Source organism: Odocoileus virginianus, chromosome 16 (genome assembly GCF_023699985.2).
Source record: "Odocoileus virginianus isolate 20LAN1187 ecotype Illinois chromosome 16, Ovbor_1.2, whole genome shotgun sequence".
Classification (NCBI taxonomy): domain Eukaryota; kingdom Metazoa; phylum Chordata; class Mammalia; order Artiodactyla; family Cervidae; genus Odocoileus; species Odocoileus virginianus.
Window position 1 is genome coordinate 17785646 of NC_069689.1, and position 22200 is coordinate 17807845.

The window sequence follows — 22200 nt, forward strand, 5'->3', positions numbered from 1 at the left end:
CCCTTTTTACTGATAAAGGAGCTGAAGCCCAGAAGGGGAAGTGACTTAACCAAGGTCACAAAGCTAGTAAGTCGCAGAATTGAAACTAGACCTAGAGTTCCTGACTCTCAGATCTGAGATCCTTCCAATGATACCTGGGTCCCTATTCCCCCTGCTAAGCTCCATACCTATGGGGAGTCTGTTGACGTGGCCATAGGGACCCCCAGGGACAGAGAGTTTGGCATAGAGCTGACCAAACATCTCAATGAGTTGCAGAAATTTTAGAACAGGAAGAACCCTTGGAAACCTTCTAGCCAAAACCCTCCTTTTGTAATGGGAAAACTGAGGCCCAGAGAGAGACAGGGATGTGGCTGAGGTCACACAGCACTTGAGCATCAACTTGGAGACTATAACCCAGGTCTCTGACTCTTAGTCCAGTGCTCTTCCCCCTTGCCACTGGCCTGGAGCAGAGAGATGCCCTCAGGTGGAGGTATCAAAACCTTAGGCCAGGCACTGGGTGTCAGCACTTCCGGTCAGGGCAGCACCACAGGTATTGAGTTCCTTGTTCCAAGGCAGGGGTAGAGCTGGACTCCAGGCCTGGAAAAGCCAAGGCAGGGACCTTAGGCGCAGGGTAGTGAAGGAGGTGTGGGAAGCAAGGTCTGGCCCAGGCGGCTGTGGGGACCACCTGGCTACATGGTGCCAGGATCTAGTTCATCCCGCCATTTAACAGACGGAAAAACCAAGGGCCCAAGAGAGGAAGATGCTCATGGCTGAGCTGGGAAATGAACCCAAGTCTCTTGATTCCCAGTCTTGAACTATTTATACAATAAGCAAAATTGATGTTGTTGCTGCTGCAAAATAATAATAATGGTAGAGGTAGCAGATCAGGTGGAACTTTATAGGGCAACAGTTGTCACTCTTAGGGCTGTGACAGTAACTGTGTGTGTGTGTGTGTTCAGTCGTTAAATCGTGTCTCAGTCTTTGGGACCCCATGGACTGTAGCCTTCCAGGCTCCTCTGTCCATGGGATTTCCCAGGCAAGAATACTGGAGCGGGTTGCCATTTCCTTCTCCAGGGGATCGTCCCGGATCCGGGATTGAGCCCAGTCTTCTGCATTGGCAGGCAGATTCTTTACCTCTGAGCCACCAGCTAAGCCCTGGTGACAGTCATGAGAAGAATATCTACCAAGGACTCAGCCCGTGTCCTCATCCCCTGCCCCTCCTCTACCCCGGACGGTGCTCCCCAGCCCCACCTGTGCTTTATGACCCGTCATTCTGCCAAGTGATGTTCCCAGTCCCCTGTGGAGCTCTTAGAAGAAGTGTGATACGCAGGCCACACACCAGAATCCAGAGATTCTGACGTAATGGGTCTGAGATGGGGCCCAAACACAGTCCTTTATAGAGAACCAATTTTATATACTTTTAAAGTAGATATATTATTGCGGTATAATGTACTCACAGAGAAGCATACAGATCACATGTGAATGGCTCCAAGGATTCAAAGGGAACCAACCAATAGTAAATCACTTAAATCAAGAAATACAGGGGACTTCCCCAGCAGTCCAGTGGTTAGGACTTCCCCATCCAAGGCAGGGGGTGCAGGTTCGATCCCTGGTCAGGGAACTAATATCCCACATGCCTCAGGGCCAAAAAACATAAAACAGAAGCAAAATTGTAACAAACTCAATAAAGACTTTTAAAATGGTCCTCATCAAAAAAAGTCTTAAAAAAATACCGTGTGATTGGCCCCCTTCATGGGCCCTCTCAGTTAGCTCCTAAAGGTAACCAGTCTCCTGACATCACCATAGATTAGTTTTGCCTGTTCTTGAACTTTATACAAATTGAATGGTGTGCGAGTGTTGTTTATTATCTGATTTCTTTTGCTCAGTTTGGTTCATGAGATTCATCCTGTTATTGTGTGTAGTGGTGGTTTGGGTATTTCAATGATGTCTACTATCTGTCACGTGAATATACCACAATGTAGAATGCTAATAGGCATTTGTGGAGTTTCCAGGGGGGTTATAATGAACCGCACCACTATGGATACTCTTGAACTTTTCTTTTGGTGAACATATGTACACAAGTCTCAGGCATAGAGCCTGGAGTGGGATTTGAGGGTCAAAGGAAATATATATGCTCAGCATCAGCAAATGCCATCCCATTTTGACACTCCCGCCAGGAGTAGGGAGCATTCTGGCTGCTCCACATGCTCTCTGATCTTCATCATTTCCCGTCTTCTTCTCTTGAGCCATTCTGGTGGGCATATAGCGGTATTCCCTTGGAGTCTTAATTTACATTCTCCCCAGATACTTAGGAAGCGAAGTGCCCTTACCTCTGGTGGTTGGCCATTTAGCTGTTTTCCTTGTGAAGTGCCTGGCATAGTCTTTTGAATATCAGTTAAACAGAGCCACAAGAATCCTCCATAACACAGCACCCCCAGTAAGAATTCATTCTCAGGAATTCCCTGGTGGTCCGGTGGTTAGGACTCCATGATCTTAATGCAGAGGGCAGGGGTTCAATTCCTGGTCAGGGAACCTAGATCCCACAAGTTACGTGGTGCAGCCAAAACAAGAAAACAAACAAGCAAAAGGAGTTCATTCTGGTGTCCTGGGTCTGCAGGTCGATGGGCTGATCTAGGCCAGGCCAGGCTGGGCTACTCAGCTTCAGGCTGCAGGCCCACTGGACACAGCTCCTCTATGCCGGTTGGGCTAAGGCTGCCCCAGGTGGGTTCATCCTGGGGCCCAGCTAAAGGGCAGTGGCTCCAGGGGGGGTCCTGGCGATGGCAGGGGAGCGAGTGCCACTGCACATGCGCATGTCAACCGGCTGCTTTATCACGTCCACCAATATTCATTGGCCAGAGCAAGTTACAAGGCCAAGCCCACTCTCAGTGGGGGAAGACAGGGGAACAATCTGCCTCCGAGGGGAAGAGGAAGGTGAATATGTGCTGAGCAAACCAAATTACAGCCCTGGTATTTTGCATATATTTTTAAAAGACCTTATATGACTCTAATCTTCAATCAAGGCTCAGAACCACTGACCTAGAGTCACACTGCATGTCAGCCAGTCAAAACAAAAGTCAGGCTTAGCTGATTTGACCTCATTTCTTTAAAGCAGTTGACTCAAGCAAAGTCCATTTCTCCTTTAGGCATTTTTTTTTTTTTTTTGAGAAGACAGTCCCTGGAATTAACACGGCAAGTGATTCTAACAACTGATTTTTAACTAGAGCTTATGATTCATCTCTAATAATCTCAACTGTAGTATAGGGCAGAGAAGTGGGGAATATGATGTTGTGGATAATTGGAAGGAAAGAATGTGAGCACAGTTGTGTAAGTGCCGTGACGGCAGGGATTGTCTGTTGGTATCGTTGTTATATCACCAGTGCTTAGAAGAGTGCTCGGTAAATAACCTCTCAATTAATGATGTATGCATACATGCATAGATAGGCTGTCTGGGATGGAAAAATAAACCGTGGATGAGTGGATGGTTGGTTGAATACATAGATGTATAGGTGGATGAATGGATAAATGACTGGGTGGGGGACAAACAAATACATCAGAGGTTAAATAGTGGAGTGATGGGTGAATGACTGGATGGTTGGATAGACAGATGAGTGGATGGATAGGAGCATGTATGGTTGGATGGATAGATTATTAGAGGGTTGGACAAATGGATGGAGAGGAGAACGAATGGGAGGGCAAATGGATAAATGAGCAGGTAGGTGGACAGCTAGATCCGTGAGAGAATGAATAATTGGACAGGTGGGTGGTTGGTTGGATGGATAGTCAGGCTGGCAGACTGATGAATAGATGAGTGGATGGATGGATGGATGTATAGATGATTGGGTGATTCGGTAGATCGTATGACAAAACAAAGGATGAAACATGATTGTGTGATTGCTACAAGAAAGCATAGCCTTTCCTGTGTATAAACACAGCTACTTTCCAAACTCTTAGTCACCAGGATGGCTTTGGTCTCCTCACAGAGTTTTCTGGTTTGATGCTTGCTCCTCCCCGCTGAGTGTCTTCTGGAGGCGGAGGTAAGGGGTGTAAGAGGATGGCCACGGAGATCAGTGCTCGGGGCAAACCGCGCGCCATTGGGCAAGAGGAATACAACCTGTATAGCAGCCTGAGCGAGGACGAGCTGGTCCAGATGGCCATTGAGCAGAGCCTGGCTGACAAGACTCGGGGCCCAGCCACCACTGAGACCACTGTGCCCACACGTGTCAACCGCGAACCCGCCCACTTCTATCCATGGACCAGGTGAGCAAGGGGCATCCAATCGGGTGCAGATCCCAAACACTGTTAACCCAAGACCAAAGTAGCCTGGTCTCTAAGATGTATTTTCACACTGTAATGACTTAACAGTTGTTATCTAAGCTCCTGAGCTCTGAAGGTGCCAGGCACTGCCCTGGGTACTATATGCACTTTGCCTCATTTTATCCTTTTAAGGACCGTCTAGGAGGCTCTATGCTATATTCCCATTTTACAGATGAGGAAACTGAAGCTCAGGGCTGAGTGACTAGTCCAGGGTCACACAGCTGGCAGACTGTGTTGCAGACATGGAATTTATCTGGTTCCAAAGCCCATAGCTTAGTCTTGCATCACTGGCTTTATGATTGGATGCAGTGGAACTGAGGTGCTGAATCTGGCCAGAGTTTACAACCCTATCTGTGCTGTCTCCCTGGAAAAACATGTCTGAGAAGCAGTAATATCTGCCTGGCAAAGCCATCTTGCCTTCTGTTCTGGCTCCCCCAACTCGGTATGACCTCATCATCCCATTAGCAGGACCATCTACAGCAGCACCAGTTTGCATCAATAGAACTATGATGTGGGCCTCAACTGTAATTTCACAGATGCAATTTGAATTTCCCAAGAGCCACACTAAAAAGTAAAGAGAAACAGATGAAATTAATTTGTATCTAAAATATTATCATTTCCAAATGTCATTAATATGAAGCTTACGAATGAGATACTTACATTCCCTTTCATATCAAGTCTCTGGAAGCCAGTGTATATTTTGCATTCACAGCCCATCTCAATCCAGACTAGCCACATCTCAAGGGCTCACTAGCCATATGTGGCTACATGCTGGACATGTAGCATGTCCAGAGACAGATCTAGACACCTAGTACCCACTTCATAGGAGATGAGAAGCAGGGAGGTTATTGGGATCTTTAAATGGCACTGGGTCTTATAATGCTTTTAGAAAAGAAGCATAGACATTTTAAAAACTGCTTTTGCTCAGCACGGAGTCCAAGTCAAGTGTGTATTTGCAGGAATATTTAAATTTTATTTTTATTATTTTTTTATTTTAACACCAGAAACATTTTGTATTGGGGTATAGCTAATTAACAACTGGAGTATAGTTGTGATAATTTTAGGTGAACAGCGAAGGGACTCAGCCATACATATACATGGTAGGAAGTGATGTAACAGTTGTGTGGGTGTTTCCTTGAGGCATGGGCCTCAAATCTTATTGTTTTCAACAGCCAATTGACTTCCTGTGTGACCTCAAGCAAGTCACTTAACCTCTCTGAACCTCAAACAATAATAGTAATAACAGCAGCAACAATAAACAGACTTTCTGATGCCCAGACCAGTGGATAGGGATGAAGGTGGGTGATGGTACACTTTGACCCTGTCCTCTGATGAAAGGGTGACTTTGGCCCTTTGGAGGCTAGACCACTTCTGCCAGGCAGGCTGAGCAAAGGCCTGGGATGCCCACCACTCAGGTGTCCCTTCCCTAAAGGGGCAGGCAGGCAACCTCCTCAGATGAAGGCTCCAAGTTACTGAGCTATGCATAAGGAAGTCCCCCCCTGGGACCCAATCTGAAATGCAGAAGTCCAAAGCCAAGATCATGGAGGCTCATGTTCTAGAAGCCCTGGTTCCTGTTCTGGCCGGTTCAGCCTAAGTCAGACCACAGGTTCCTCTTTCTCAGGGGGATCAGATAGAGAGCAGAGCATCCTCCCCTCATCCCAGCTGCAGCACACACCATGCATCCCGGAGCCACCTCTGCAGCCTTCTCCCCAGGGTGGGAACCACCCCCAGGAGCCCCGAGGACCCTTGAAAATAATAGCACTGGGCCCTGACCTCCTCCTTCTTCTAGGGGTAGGAAGTAGAAGCCCATCGTGGGGTGTAAACATTTATCCTGAGAAGAAACCTCTCACGCAGCAGGGCAAGGACTTCGGCGAGGCCATGTGGTCCTCACCTAAGACCCAGGCAGCGTCGAGCAGGGCAGAAAGACTCGGCCTGCCTCTCCTCACCCTGGAGGTGACCTGTGGCCTCCTATGTTCTGTTCTGCTCTTTCCTCTCTGAAAGGAGGCAGAGCTGCTGGGAAAGCAAGTCCCTTCCATGTGATTTTTAATGAAATTCTCCTCCTCCTGCCCTGCAAACTCAGCCCACAGGTGTTCACCTGACCCTGAGAGAAGCCACGGAAGGTGGATGTCTCGGGGTCCAGTTTACATGTGACAACGCAGGTGCCCCGCAGGGCCAGGACCCAAACCAAGGTCTGACCCGCCCCGAGTTTCAGACACTTAGCCAGCTGTGCTGATGCTACAGAGGCCTCTCTCTGTTTTCTGTCCCTCCTCCACTTCCAAGTGCTTCTCCCCACTGAGATTCAGGGTCACCCCCGTGTAAGAGACACACAGGCTTGCGCTCACACTCACGCACAGCCTGATATCTAAGTCCGATAGAGTCCTTGAACACGTTTATCCCCGAATATCACCGTGTCCATTAAGTGCACCCACAGCAGGTCTAGAAGGCAGGCATCACATATGCCCTCAGAGGCGCCCCATGCCAGCCCCTCTTCATCTTTGAGCAGGCTCCCCGATCAAGCAGGTCGCATTCTTACTTTCCTGGCTGTTTACTTCACTGCCCCGACAATGACTTATAGCTTCTATATTTTTATTTCTGCCATTCACCTGTGAACTGCTTGAAGGCCGGAGCCTCACTCGTCTTTCTTCCTGTGAGGCCCCAAGTCTAGCACATGGGGCCTGACCTGTGGCAACACCGCAGAGCTCTTTGTAGGCAGATGAATGGGTGAATGCAGACCCAAGCGAGGCTGTGGCTGATTAGACCGGAAAGCGAAGCGGGTGTAGAGCGGGTTCGAATCCTTCCTCTGTCACTACCGGCTGTGGGACCTCAGGCAAGTGACTTGACTTTTCTGAGCCCCAGCAGCCTTATCCCTAAAATGGTAATAACAAAACTTGCCTAGGTCACCTTGCACCTTTTCTTACGAAAAGCAAATTAGATGAGGTAGGTGTTGAAGCCCCCCCGCAACATCCTGCCGCCTGAACGACTTCCCCCCACTTCCTCCCTGCATACCCTGACTGTTCATTTCATGACAGCCTCCGTTTCCTGGACAAGCTTTTGTGTCCCTGTAGGAGGACATTATCTGGCCTCCTGAGAGTGTCCCCAACGACCCTGTGTGACCTCCCTGGGGACAGGGAACAGATATTATTCACTTTTGTATCCTCAGTGCCTGGCAAAGAGCCTGGATCACTGCAGATGCCCAGTGAATGTTTTTATAAATATCGGTGTACTTTCAATCCAATAAAATTCTCTAGAAATACAATTTATTGTTACCTGCTTGTGACCAAAGTGGCAAATGTGGACATAAAGGTCAACTGGCACTTTGGGATCCTAGAAATGAAAGCCAGCTCAGCATTCCAGAGAAAACATAATACTCCCTCTTAAAGTCATTTTCCAATTTGTTTCTCTTCTACCACGGGGTAAAGGGTTAAACCCTGATCCCTGAACCCAAGGTAAAGGGTTTGGCTTGAATACGTATGAAGATCATTTGCCAAACCTTGGCCCACTGAGGACTCCCTAATTGGAAGACAAACTTCCTACCCAATAAAGAAACAGGGTTCATGCACTCATGAAACAGGGAGTCCAGGGTTACTGATATAAACCAGTTCAAATGGGTCTAGAAGGCTGGGTCTTCCAGTTTTTAAACTTCTGCATTTTATTTAAGGCTACATTTCTAAGAAGATGAAAGCATGAGGCAGGAACTTGCTTGAGCTGATGTATGCACAGCTGCAAGCAATTCAAATAACCCACTTTTACTATACAATTACGATGTTCCAGCTTCATTCTTGGCACTTGGATGTGTGAATCAGGCCTGATCCCTGCTTTCCCTAAGCTTGCAGTCTAATGAGGGCAAGGCTCAGAGGTACATAATGATCAAATAGGATGGATGCAGCAAAGAGGCTTGCTTCAGTGTCAGAGGGACACAGGAAGAGTTGATTTAATTCTTAGTCTAGGAAGTGGGCTTTGCAGGATGAATAGGAGTTCGTCAAACAGGCTAGAGGAAGCGAACGTCTTTGAGCTTGTGTCCTCATATGCAAAAAGAAGCCAATTATATCACCTTCACAAAGTGGTCTAGAGGATGAAATGAAATACTTTGTGCTGTGCCCCTATCATAAGACTAGGTACAGAGCAAGCTCTCAATGAATCTTAGCCTTAGCTGGGAAGGCAGAAGTTGCTGCATTGGAATTCACATTCTCCTCTACATGTGAGTACTCCCTGGCCAGCCCAGAAAGGATGAGTTGGCCGGTGGATGAGAGAGAAACAGAACCCTCATGGGTGGCAGGGGCATGGAGGTAGTGATCCCACGTGAGCACTTCGTCTCTCTAATCATGAGGACAGAGGGCTGGTTCTCCAGGAATCTGAGGTCTTGGCCTACAGCCACATACCACCAAGCCTGCCATAGAGAGTATTACCCTTTCAAAGGTTTCTGTTTGCTTGTTTTGTTATATTCATTGAAATTTATCAAGCAGCTACTGTGTGCCCAGGGGCTCAAACAGTGAAGAATCTGCCTGCCATGCAGGAGACTCAGGTTCGATCCCTGGGTCAGGGAAATCCTCTGGAGAAGGGAATGTCTACCCACACCAGTACTCTTGCCTGGAGAATCCCATGGACAGAGGAGACTGGCGGGCTACAGTCCATGGGGCTGCGAAGAGTCAGACACGACGGAGCGACTAACGCTTGACTGGGTGCCAGACCTTGTACTCGTGACACCTGTGCTGGACATAGGGTTGGTGTAAGGCCCAGATGAGGGAGCAGGTATCAGACGCTGCTTGGTAGGGTGGTAGGCACAGCTTAGAAGAAGAGTCTTGTTGTCAGCTCCCTCTGCTATGAAGATGCCTGCTTGCCATCTGCGTTCACCCAGGTCCAGACCAAATTAACACTCTCCCTGGGACTGGCCTGGGCATCTTGTTAACTCCAATAGGACTAGCTGAGAAGTTAGGGGACCTTGTCATCACTGCCCGGCTCCCCACTCTCACCGAGCCTGACCCATGTCTGAAGCCAGGATCAGGATGAGCTGGATTCTCGGACAGGGATGTGGTGACGGTGACCCCCAACCCCGACCTGCCCGCCCACACAGAGGACAGGGGATCCTTCCTGGGCCCCTTCCAGGTCATGACCTGCGCCCACATCCTGCCAGGTCCCTCTCACCTCGGATTACTCAGCCCTGGTGGTTTTCTCTGCTGGGACTTTCCCTGCCTTGGACCTGAGGGGAAGTGGGGCCAGCAGGCTTGATCAGAAAGAACACGGAACCCAGTCAGGGGCCCAGCGCACTTTCCAGCTCTGAGCACTCACACTGTTTGCCCCTCCAGCCCAGTTAACGCCTGATTTCAGAGCCCCCAGAGCGAGCCCTCTGGCCTCTCTCCCAGACCCTCCCCTGTAGCCTAGTGGCAGTGGGTGTCCTGTCCCCCCAACACTGTAGGCCTCTGAACATCTTGAGGATCACATCAATGATCTGCACCACTCGGGCCTAACGCAGGGCGTAGGACCAGCAGGAGCTGGGAAGTTCTCATTGAAACAAACCTGGTCTGTCTGCTTCCTCCTCCGCCTGTGGGAGCAATCTGCCCTCTGACTCCATCCAGGGAGCTGGGAGGATGGAAAGGAGGTGCTGCCCTGAGACTTCATGAGGGAAAGTCACCATCACCACCTCACTGTCCCTTTCTTGCTGTTACTTTTATGCCATCAGTGAAATGTCCTCATTTCCGGGTGGGAGTGGGCTGTTATCAATGCTGTTTACCTGGCTAAAAAGAGTCTAACAGCAAAAAGTGATGAGGCCACACATGGACCCATGATGAGCGTGCCTGGGTCCCCAGGACCATGCCGATGTAGAAGCCCAGGGCGTTGTCACGACCCTCGGGTTGGGGACTGCCACTGTACCCAGAAGTCTCCCTTTTCCAGGGCCGGGAATAAAAAATACACCTGCCAATGCAGGAGACTCAAGCTCAATCCCTGGGTCGGGAAGATTCCCTGGAGGCGGAAAAGGCAACCCACACCAGTATTCCTGCCTAGAGAATACCCATGGACAGAGGAGCCCGGCGGGCTACGGTCTACAGGGTTGCAAAGAGTCAGACATGACTGAGCAACTGATCACATATACACGCAGCAAGTGCAGCAATGACGCTGAACCAGCAGCTCTTGGGGCTGGGGGAGGGGACCCTGGCAGGGCCAGGCTCTGAGCCCCCCTCCCCAGGACGTGGCCGTAGATGTGTATGACCTCCTGAGTTTCCACGTGAGTTCACTGCGGTGAAAGCTGCACCACCATCACAGCAGCGATGGGACCCCGGGTCTGGTCCCGCCTCCTCATTTTGCAAAACAGGAAACAGGCACAGAGGGGTGGGGGCTTGTTCCAAGTGGCAGGGCCTGTCAGTGTGGTGGACTGAGGGCCAGAGAGGGGATGAAGGGGTGGGAGAGACCAAGCCTCTGGGGAACACAGCCCATGTCAGAGCTCCGCGGACAGGCAGGCGGCGACTTCGCAGCTGCGTGTGGCCCTGGGGCAGTTTCTCACTTCTCAGAGCCTCAGCCTCCACGTCTAGACAAGGCAGTGGCATTGGCATCCACTCTAGCCTTCGTGGCATCACACTCGGCCTCGCGGTGCTCAGGAGCAGGTCGGGGAGAAGGAAGGTGGGGAGTGATGACCATGGTGCAGTGATGAACCATGTGGGACAGGTGCTGGCGTCCTGCCCGTCTCTCTGCTCCTCACCCTTCCCTGTGTCCCCACCTGGCTGAGAATGCCCACAAAATCTGCAGGGCCTTGGGGTCACAGTTCCAGCACCTCCGTGGCCCACAGGGGCCTGGTCACCTACAGCAGCATCCTCCCAATCCTTCAGGGCACCCCAAGAGAGGCGCAGGAGACCAGACTGGGTCCCCTGGGGTGTCCATGGCCCCAGGGCCCCCAACCTGCTGGAAGAGGGGCCAGCAAGCCCCTTTCCCATGCCAAGTCCGACCAATTCAGATCTGTACAGTGGCCACCACCTCTCCTTTTGACCCTCCTGTCCCCACAACAGCCGAAGGGGTGGGAAAACTGAGCCCAGAGAGATGAAATAATGATATGATCAACGGTGGACACGTGTCAAGCCCTGTGCCCGGCCCTCTGATAAGCCCTTTATACTGTTCACACACTCAGGCCTCACTAGGCTAAATCCCAGAGAAGGGGCACCTGTTCAAGGTCACATAGCCAGGAAGTGCCAGAGCTGGATTTGAACCCATGTCATTCTGACTCCAAACCCCGGCTCTCATGACCCTCATGCATCTTTCTGCTGTACCCTCTGCACTCTGTTCTGACCCTGGGATGGCAGGACCCTCTAATGAGGAGCTGGCGAGGTGCGGGTGGGTCACTAACCTGGCTTGGCACCCCAGCTTTGCTCTCCTTGTCCCCCACCCCGGTGAATCTCTTGTCCATCTCTTGTTGGGACCCAGCCCAGCCCGCCCGAGACTGAGTGCTTTTCATCCTGGGACCTGCCACTGACTACTTCTCACATCCTCTGGGTGAAGAATGTCACCTTGCTTCCTATCTGCCCCGTGGTTGGCTGGGGAGGGGGACCTGGGGCGTGGGGTGAGGTTAACCTCATTGTTGTCTTATATGGTCATTTAAATCTCCCAGGGCTTCCTCCAAGGGCCAAAAATAATCTGGAGACACAGCAGCTGCGTCCAGACACAGGGAGGACCCGGCCATCTGCTTTGGTTCAGAGCCCTGTATCTGTCTGTCAGTCTCCCCCTCGCTCTCCCTCCATCCTCGTTCCTGCCTCCAGCCATGACCCGCTTCTCATACGCGGAATACTTTTCCCTCTTTCACTCCTGCCCTGCACCCTCCAGGTCCGCTGTGTCTCCTGAGAGCGCCCCGACCTCAGCCCCCAAGGGCCTGTTCCAGGAGGTTATGCAGAAATACAACCGCAGCAAGTCCTCCCAGCTGGCGTAAGTGCCCCCCGCCGTGGCCCCCAGACCATCCAAGCTCACCCTCCTCCAGATAGGTTGGGGGTTGAAGGCAGGCCTGCGGGCCCCAGGAAGGGACCCCCCAGACACACACCTCTTCCAGGTATGTCCCCCTGAGACTCAGAGGCTCCAGCCAAGCCGGGCTTGGTGGTCACAGACTCTATCCTCAAGGAACTGCCAGCCAGGCTGAGCTTGTGATTAACCCCTCAGTGCGCCCCTGCCTCAAATGGGCCCTGTGTACTGGATTCACCCCACAGGGCTCTGAACCTGGGGACCCAGCGAGAGGGAGATTGGGGGGATGGCCCCAGGACCACAGAGGCTCAGCTGAGACTGATGAATCAGCTGCTCCTCTGTCTCACTTTCCCCCGGCCATCAGCGTGGGTCTGTCTGAGCACATCCACAAAGCCCATACCCACAAGTTTGGTTTTGCTTTGTTGCTTTTATTTATTAAGCGCCAGGTGCTAAAACAGAGGAACAATCCGAGCTGCAAGAGGGGCTGTTTGCCTAGTCCTAGGATGCTGGGCTAGGTGTGTCCTTGAAATTAGCTCTGTGCTAGTTCTGTCTCTGCTCCCCCATATCGACCCTAGAAGCAGCTAAAAGCCCAAAAGGGTCCCATCGCTGGAGCCCCTGTATCCTTCATCAGTTACATTGTGGGGAGGAGGTGATTGGTCAGTGTTTTACTTCTTCTCAGCTCTTCGCAAGCCCTGCCATCCCCCCTCTCCCTTGGTGCTGCAGGTAGGGTTTTGATCGTCTCGAAGAGCGAGACCCAGCTTCTGGTCTCTGCGTTGCTCCCACTTCCTGTGCAACTGTCCACAAGTCGCGGTCCCTCTCTGAGTCTCCGTCCTGTGTTAGGACAGAGTGGCCTCCAGGGTCCTTGTGGCTCCTTAGTCTCTGATGGCCTGACACCCCAGCAGCTCGCCCCACCCTCGAGGCGGGCACTCTGGCTGAGCTCACAGACAAACCAGCGGTGTGTGTGCCTGAGCGCTCCACGGTCCTTGCACCACAGCTGGACGAGATCCAAGCTGGGCGGCGGGTCCTGAGAGTGTTATCATGACACCGCACACCACCACGGCCACAAGAACAGCCTGCCCTCATCCCTTCCACTTCAGCCAGGTCCCACAGGAGACTTTCCGGGGGAGACGGGACACCTACCCCACCGGGGCCTTTCCTGACACCAACAGGGGCTGCTCTGGCCGCTTGTAAGAGGAGCTCATCAAGGTGGCAGTGATGGCGTTGATGGGGACTCCAGGGCTTATCTGGTCAGTTACCCATCGTCCTTGCTGGATCTGTAACTTAACCGGCATCTGTGCTCTGAAGCTATTAATAACCAGAGAGGCTGAGAGCCGGGAGGAAGTGCTGCTCTCGCCGGAGGAAGCAGCTGGGAGGGTGAAGGGGCTGGCCCTGCAGACGCTCCAGGCCTATCCCGGCCCCTGACAGGGATGACGGTCCTGGGACAAGGCTGGCCTCTGGTCTCACCTCCATCCAGGAGATGGGAACATATATGCAGCATGTTTCCCAAGGGTGGAACCATAGTAGTTGTGGTCCTCATTGACTCTCCAAGGATGGAGGAAGCCAGCTCAGAGAATGAATGAATGAACGAATGAAGTGGCTTGGATGAGTCAAGCTAAGAAGTTATCTTTCACCTTAGCCCTGGAATCTTTGACATTCACAAGTTTTAAATTGTGAAGGCTTCAGATGTATTAGTCCTCCAGGCATTTAAATCTTTTAGCAGCTAAAAGTTCTGGGGGTGAGGAGAAGGATCTGGAGTAAGGAAAAGGGTTGGGAAGACCCCAGAGAGATGCTCACTATGAATAGTCCCACTCTGAGGGGTCTGTGCCTTCGTCTCAGTGCAAATAGGCCCTAAGATGAAGGCGTTTGGTAAACTCTGGAGCACTATGTACAGGGAAGGTGTTTAATTATTAAAAACTCCCACGGGGCTGGTTATCTGTCACTTTGGAGGCCAGCGCTGGATGCCCGAATCCTCTGGTACAATGGTCTTGGTGGAGCAGCCGCAGGCACTGAAAGCGGCAGGGACAGAGGGGTGCGGTAGTGAATGAGCTTGCCATGTTTCTAGTAGTTTCCCCCTGTGGTACCCAACTCAGAGGTAAGGATGTAGAAACGCTCCAAGTTCAGGGGGCTCACAAGGGTATGGAACACAGGCAAGGCCTGATCCAGAGCTCCCCATATTTATTTTCATAGGTTGATTTGCCTCCAAATAGGGCGTTCCCGATAGCCAGTTGACAGAGAATCTGCCTGCAATGCAGGAGACCCTGGTTCGATTCCTGGGTTGGGAAGGCCCCCTGGAGAAAGGAGAGGCTGCCCACTCCAGTATCCTTGGGCTTCCCTTGTGGCTCAGCTGGTAAAGAATCTGCCTGCAATGCGGGAGACCTGGGTTCTATCCCTGGGTCGGGAAGATCCCCTGGAGAAGGGAAAGGCTACCCACGCCAGTATTCTGGCCTGGAGAATTCCATGGACTATGTGATCCACGGGGTTGCAAACAGTCAGACATGACTGAGCGACTTTCACTTTCACTTTCATGCCTCCAAATGCTCAGAGGAAATCACTACAAAGTTGTTTTGAATGAGATGCGAATAAAATTCCCAAAGAAACAAGCAAAAGTCTAACAGGGAAGAAACTGTTTTTTGGGAAATAGAAGAGATGAAGGAGTGAAAGAATTAGGGGTTTGTTTTGTTGGGTTGGTTTTTCGTTAGTTTGCTTGGTGAGATTTTAGTTCCCTGAACAAGGACTGAACCTGTGTCCCTTGCAGTGGAAGGACAGAGCACCAACCACTGGACCCTAGAGAATTCCCTGTTACGGTTCTTAAGTTCTGAATTCTTCCTCCTCCCTCACTCCCTTCCTTCTATATTCTTTCTTGCTCTTTCTTTCAAGCAGCAAATATTTATTAAGCACCTGTTATGGACCAGCTACTGAACTGGGCCCTGGGAATCAAATCATGAGGGATAAAAGAAAGACACAGGCCCTATGGTCTTGAAGCTCACAGTCCAGTGAAGGAGACAGAGAGATGGTGGGTGAATGATCAAAGACATGTAAAGGCCAGTGATGAGTCGACGGCTTATGACCGGAGGCAGGGAGAGGCTGACACGGGCGGGCAGGCCAAGGAAGCCATGATGGGGCTGAGAGATGGAGGGGCCAAGGTCAGGCCTGAGGTCGGGGCAGGCTTCCCAGGGCTCGCCCGTGGGGGTTAGGAAGGATTATTCTCCTCATCGAGAGGACACAGCTGCAGGGGCTGAGCACCTGTCCCAGAGCAGCGGGGACAAGCAGGGCTGTGTGATCCCACGGCCAACCCTGCTCCCGGCCCTGCCTCCGTCTGCCCCGGTCCTGAGGAATGACCTGCCCCTTGCTCTGACAGGCCCGTGGACCCTGTGCTAAAGGCCATCAAGGAAGGCGATGAAGAGGCCTTGATGGCTATGATCAAGGCGGGCAAGAACCTCTCAGAACCCAACAAGGAGGGCTGGCTGCCGCTGCATGAGGCGGCCTACTACGGCCAGCTGAACTGCCTGAAGGCCCTGCACCGAGGTGAGGTGGCGGGTCGGGCTGCAGCCACAAGTGGGACTGGGCCACATGGGTGGTGGCACTTTCCTTCTGGAGCTTTGGCCCACGACAACCGTGGTGACCGGGGGCAAGGCCAAGGTACCACCCCGCCTTGCAGAGTTAAAGTCAGCATGTTGGAAGGGAGGACGTGATGTGTGCCCTGCCTCCCCAGCTGCGCCCTTCCCACCCCATCCTGCCACCTCTCCAGCCCTCCAGGACAGGAGAGTCTAATTCCTAGAAGAGGATTGAGGGAGGGCTGACTTCTCAGAGCGCCACTGCCAGCTTGTCCCAGAATGTTCCAGGGGTTGATCTGGTGTGGAAAATACCGCAGCTGTGCCTGGGCCCTGCCAAGGCCGTCTCCAACAGCTGTGAGATCCTGTGCAACTCATGCCTCCTCTCTGGAGCCTTGACTTTCCCCTAGGCTAGATGTGGGTGGGGAACACCTGCAGGCAGGACCTACCTATGCCCTTGGGAGTCCAGAAAGGGACCCCAGGCAGCCCACCACACGCCAGGGCAGAAAGAGTGGCAGTGGCTGGTGGGAGTGTGAGGGAAGGCTGGGTTCATTCGGAGAAGGAAGGGATTCAATCAGGGAAGGCTTCCCAGAGGAGGTGGCATCTGAGCTGGATTAATATGACTGGGAAGCTGAAACAGCCCTGTTGAAAGTGGCTGAATACAGGACCAAGAGGAAGAAGGCAGTCTGGATGTTAAATTCAGGCAGAGGCCACAAGTGTCTGTCCTCAGAATGGGAGGAAATCGGGACCAACTCTGTGTTGGAGGGAGAGATGGGTATCTTCCTCCTTCACGAATTTCCTGGTCTGTCCTCCACAGCGTACCCGGCAGTCATCGACCAGCGCACCCTGCAGGAGGAAACGGCCCTTTACCTGGCGACCTGCAGGGGACACGTGGACTGCCTCCAGTTTCTGCTCCAGGCTGGCGCCGAGCCTGACATCTCCAACAAGTCCCGAGAGACACCGCTCTACAAAGGTGAGCCCAGGGGCGTGGGCTTCCCCCAGGAAAGGTCCAGAGACTGAATGGGCTATCAGGAGGATTTGCTTGCAAAGTGTACAACCCTCCCCACCGGGGTCTATTGTGATGGTACAGCCTCGTTCAGGTGTATAACTACATAACTGAACCATTCATTCGTGCATGTATTCAGGCAATATTTCCCAAGTTCTCCCATGGGCCTGGCATACTGAGGACTCAGAGATGAAAAGATATGGTCCATGCCCGTGTGATCGTCCAGTCTGGTAGACGCTGATTCACAGACGATATACACTGATTCTCAGTCAGCTACTGGCAATGAAGAGCTTGACACGAGGGAGCATGGAGGAGGGACTGGGATGTGGGGAGGGAATCCCCACAGGAGGGGGTCCCAGAGCTGAGCCTGAACAGGAGGGATTCACCGGCTGGACGATCAAGGGGAACAGCATAGGCAAAAGTGAAGAGGCATGAGAGGGAATTCGTTGCTCCTGGATTTTTGAGAAAATGAAAACCTCCAATTTACTCACCATGTCATCCAAGGACAGTCACTGGCTGCCCTAGCAGTGCCCAGAGTCAAAATCCGAATAATCATAACAGCTGGCAATTATCAAGTGTTTACTATACACCAGGCTCTGTTCTTTTTTTCTAACCCTCACATCCATCCACAGATGAAGCAAGCACTGCTAGCTTCCCCAATTCACAGATGAGGGCTTCAGGAACAGAGAGCAGACAGGACGCCCCCAGGATCACACAGCCAGGAAGGGCAGACCTGGGATCTAACTCTGAGGGCTGGATGCCAGCATCACGCTCTGAACTACTCCACTCTTGAGTGTCTAGTTCATGCCTACGCCTCTAAACAATCAGCTTCAGGTCTTGCATAAAGGACAGGAGCTCTACACTCTGAAAAACTACAGAAATTCCCAATTTCCCATGTGGCTGGTCTCCAGCTCCTGGAATATCCCATCGGCAGCAGGAACCGGGTCCATTGCAGACCTGCGGTGGAAGTGTCTCCTTTAGAACTCATGTCCCCCTGGGCACCGGAGCCATCACGCAGAACCCCAGCTGACCCAGAGAGAGCTCCCAGGACACTGAGTGACTCACGGCTGAAGCCTGAGCCCTGATCCTGCATGAGTTCCACCCCAGAGCCTTCGTACCTTGCCCCACTCCACTCTCCCACAGCATCCTCTCAGGAAGGTTTCGTCACCTGTGCTTTACAGGTGAACAGCCCAAGGCTTAGAGAAGCCGTGAGCTTTGCTGAGCGTCCTGTTTGAAAGGCTGCACAGGCAGCCCCTCTTCCTTCTTGTGTATGCATGATCAGTCTTTCAATCGTGTCTGATTCTTTGCGACCCCATGGACCATCACCCACCAGGCCCATGGGATTTCCCAGGCAAGAATACTGGAGTGGGCTGCCATTCGCTACTTCAGGGAATCTTCCCAAACCAGGGATCAAACCTGTGTCTCCTGTGTCTGTGGGCAGATTCTTTATCACTGAGCTACCTGGGAAGACCCCCTTCCTTCTCCCCTCCTCCCTAACTGAGGAAGCTTCCACGGGTGGTTAACTTGGACAAGTTCTCAGTCTCCCTTGGAATAGCTCTGCCAGCACTAAGGCTACATTTAGAGTCCAGAGCCAGATAAGGCTTAAAAGGAAGGTTTGAGCGGTTGAGAAAGACTTGATGAGCTGCACTCAGAAGACAAATTTTAACTGAGTAGCCTTTGAGGAAGTGTTTTGAGCAGATATATGACACTGCCCTCCTCTTCTTCTGGCCTCGCGGAGGACTGAAGCAGGTAACACTGGAAAGGGAGATGAGTTAGGAGCATTCTGGAACCTTCCAGGGGACAGAGACTCCAGACCTGATTACCTGGATTTGAATCCCAGTTCTGCCACTTACTGTGTGACCCTGGGCAAGTCACTTAACTCCTCTGTACCTCACTGTCCTCCTCTGTGAAAAGGGATAACACAACATCCTTTAAGGGTATTTGGGAGAACTAAATTAATCACATGAAATGCTTAGAATAGAGTGCATGTGCATAAACAGTGCTATACACACATCTGGATATTACTGCTGATTACTATTACTTTAGTTGCATGTCCTAGGTTTAGTGAAGGGATGGAACTTACTGCAGACTCAGGAGATATTTGTTGCGTGAATTCACTTCTGGCTGATGAATGAATGGTTGGATGGACAAATGAATGAATGAAGGCACAGCTGACCAGTCCTGCCGGGGGCCCCGCTGACCATCTTGCTTCTTGCTGGGCACAGCCTGTGAGCGCAAGAACATGGAGGCAGTGAGGATTCTGGTGCAGTACAAGGCGGACACCAACCACCGCTGTAACCGAGGCTGGACGGCTCTGCACGAGTCTGTTGCTCGCAATGACCTGGAGGTCATGGAGATCCTGGTGAGCGGAGGCGCCAAGGTGGAAGCCAAGAATGCCTATGGCATCACCCCCTTGTTTGTGGCCGCCCAGAGTGGGCAGCTGGAGGCACTGAGATTCCTGGCCAAACACCGTGAGTACTAAGGGTACCTGGGTCGTGGAGTTCCCAAGAGGACCTCAGATTAAGTCTAAGGGAAAGCAAGTTTAGGTGTCATCTATGGACATACTCTGATTGAGTGGCAGCATCTTCTGGGAGTGTTGTGTTAAGAAGGATTCTGAGGTTGTGCCTAGGCTTAGCTGGAAACAAGTTGAGATCCACCAGTGGAGCCTGCAGTTAGGCACACACTTGGAGGGGCGTGGTACACGTGCCCCGTGTTAGCCTTCTCTCACCTGGTCCAACATCCTCATTTATAAAATGAGGAATCTGAGGCTCAGAAAGAGGAAGTGACTAATCTATCTATAGTCACGCAGCAAATTACTTACAGACTAGCCAGAATCTTAGCCTCCCAACATCCCAACAACTTCTCTTTCTATCACATCACCCTTCAGGGCCAGAAGGAACTTCAGACAACATTTAGGTCACCTCCTCACTCTATATGGAGAAGGAAATGACAACCCACTCCAGTATTCTTGCTTGAAAATCCCATGGACAGAGGAACCTGGCAGGCTACAGTCCATGGGGTTGCAAAAGAGTCAGACACAACTTCAGGACTAAAGAACAACAGCCCATTTTATAGGTGATGAAACCAAAGGCCAGGATCGGAAAGTGATTCATCCAAGGTCACACAACAAATTAGTGGCAGAACTGGCATTTAGACCCTGGTCTTTGGACTCTTTGCCTCTTGAAAATCTTTGTTCACTTAATGGGATAAGATAAAACAATATTGCCTGAATTATTACATCCCAGTAACAGAAGACTCCAAGACAATGACAGATGTTCTTTTGGTTAAAAAGGTCATAATATTCTGATTTTCCCCAAGAACTCTTTTGATTTCTCTTCTCACTCCTATGGGAAGTGACCTTTCTGCTAGAGACAGACACCAGAAGCAAGCCAGACCTGGGGGCTGAGCTGAAATAATCTTTCAAGGACCTGCTGTGTGACAGGCACTGCGCTAGGCATGAACACAGAATAGGCCCATGGGGTTTTCTCTGTAGCCTAGGAGGTAGGGAGTGGAGGAGACTGAGGCTCAGAGAGATTAAATGATTGGACACAATCAAAGTCTGGATTCTGACTGCCATCATCTGACCCCAACTGCATGCTCTTTGCACTCCACCACACCACTCCAGGGCTCGAGAATTTCCATCCTGGGACTTGGCCTGAATAAGCATCCATTTACTCAGCACGTGCCCAAGCTGTTGGGAAAACAGACCCAGGGCACATCCTTGCCGCTGGGGACAAATCTGGACTGACCAGCCAGAGGCCGAAGAGCACAGGCAGGGTCCTGGGAGCCAGGCAAGGAGGCTGGACAAAGGGCCAAGGACTCAGCGGGTGAGAGGAACAGGCTAGCACTGAACATCTGCCCAGCTCTCCTGCTGACGCCCTGAGTCAGAGTCTGTTCCCACTGCGGGCTGAGTCCATTTGCAAATCCAAATATTTTTCTTGAGTGAGCGGGCGGCTTTGCTGGCGGGAGTCCAGGCTTTCAGGGAGCAAGTCTTCCAGAGCTCAGGGGTGTTGGAGCCTCCCGCCAACTCTCCCTCGGGTGGAGGCAGGAGCAGTGTCTGCATCCCAGCCCCTTAGTCCTCGGGAGCTTGTATTTGCTGAGCACCCTCTCTGTGCCAGCCTCCAGGTAGGGAGGTTGCCTTAACCCACTCAGGTGGCTGTCACAGAATACCACAGACTGGATGGCTTAGAGGCAACAGAGGTTTATTTCCTACAGTTTTGGAGGCTGGGAAGTCCAGGATCAAGGTGCTGTTGGACTCAGCGTCCCATGAGAGCCTGTTTCTGCCTCCTAGACATCCATCTTCTTGTTGTGTCCTCATATGGTGGAAAGGGCAAGGGAGCACTCTGGTCTCTTCTATTAGGGCACTAATCCCATTGATGAGGGCTCCACCCGCATAACCTAATCACCCCAAAGACTCTACCACCCAACACCGTCACACTGAGGATTAGGTTACATATGAATCTGGAGGGGGGGACACACATATTTTTGTCTATAGCAGATATTTAATTCTATTATCTTACGTAGATAACCTCACAGTTACCCTGGTTGCTAGGTACTATTTTTCTCAGTCAACAGATGACAAAACTGAGGTTCCTAAATGCTGTTTGAGGCCATGGAGCTTGTAAAGCCTGAAGCAGAAACTTCAGCTGCTGTCTGTCATGAAAACCTGTGATATTTCCACTAGACCAGAAACCAGTCATCAAATATTAAAATTACCAGAGAGCTTGTGATAAGCTGACTGCCCAGAGGGGATCTGTGGTTTAACAGATACTTCTGATTTCAGGCCTTGCTGATATTTCACTGCTATCTCAGTTCCATTTCCTATCAGAATAGGTACTGGGGAACAGACTGCACTTCTCTCTGCAGAGAAACCCCTGCCTTCTCTTTCCATCACCACCAGGAGATGGAGCAGATGTAGGAGACTGGGCTGAAGGGAGACCATTACCAGATTGATGCCTCCTCCTGGCAGCATGGTGTAGTGTTTCTTTCAGAGGAGATGAGAAGCTATGCCTGTTAGTAAATCCTCTCTTAATCTTTGAAATGGAAGGCATGCTGCATGCATGTTCAGTCACTTCACTCGTCTCCAGTTCTTTGGGACCCCATGGACTGTAGCCCACCAGGTTCCTCTGTCCATGGGAGTCTCCAGGCAAGAATACTGGGGTGGGTTTCCATGCCCTACTCCAGGGGATCTTCCCCACCCAGGGACTGAACCCGGATCTCCCACATTGCAGGCGGATTCTTTACCATCTGAGCCACCAGGCAGAGAAGAGCAAATAAATCCTAATTAATAAAGTTGTTGGGGGTTTTCTTTATGAGGAGGCTCTGTGCCCTCTGAGAATTGTGAGGGCCTTCCTCAGGGCAGGATCTGATCATTATAGGTGGAACGAGTGTTCGGAGCATTGTCTCTGCCATCAGAAC

General features: G+C 51.5%; 1 protein-coding gene across 3 annotated transcripts in view; it reads left to right on the forward strand.

Annotated features, from left to right (window-relative positions):
* Positions 1 to 22200, forward strand: part of ASB2 (ankyrin repeat and SOCS box containing 2) — a 46988-nt gene that overhangs the window by 10089 nt on the left and 14699 nt on the right. For 2 of the 3 annotated variants that reach the window (XM_070477903.1, XM_020875933.2), the window contains 5 exons: positions 3960 to 4236; positions 12097 to 12195; positions 15584 to 15750; positions 16594 to 16749; positions 19008 to 19253. In XM_070477903.1, coding sequence (XP_070334004.1) covers positions 4031 to 4236; positions 12097 to 12195; positions 15584 to 15750; positions 16594 to 16749; positions 19008 to 19253 — 874 coding nt within the window. In that variant the 5' untranslated portion in view covers positions 3960 to 4030. Of the gene's footprint in view, positions 1 to 3959; positions 4237 to 11835; positions 11987 to 12096; positions 12196 to 15583; positions 15751 to 16593; positions 16750 to 19007; positions 19254 to 22200 lie in introns of those variants that run through there. The other variant, XM_070477905.1, reaches the window with a different exon arrangement.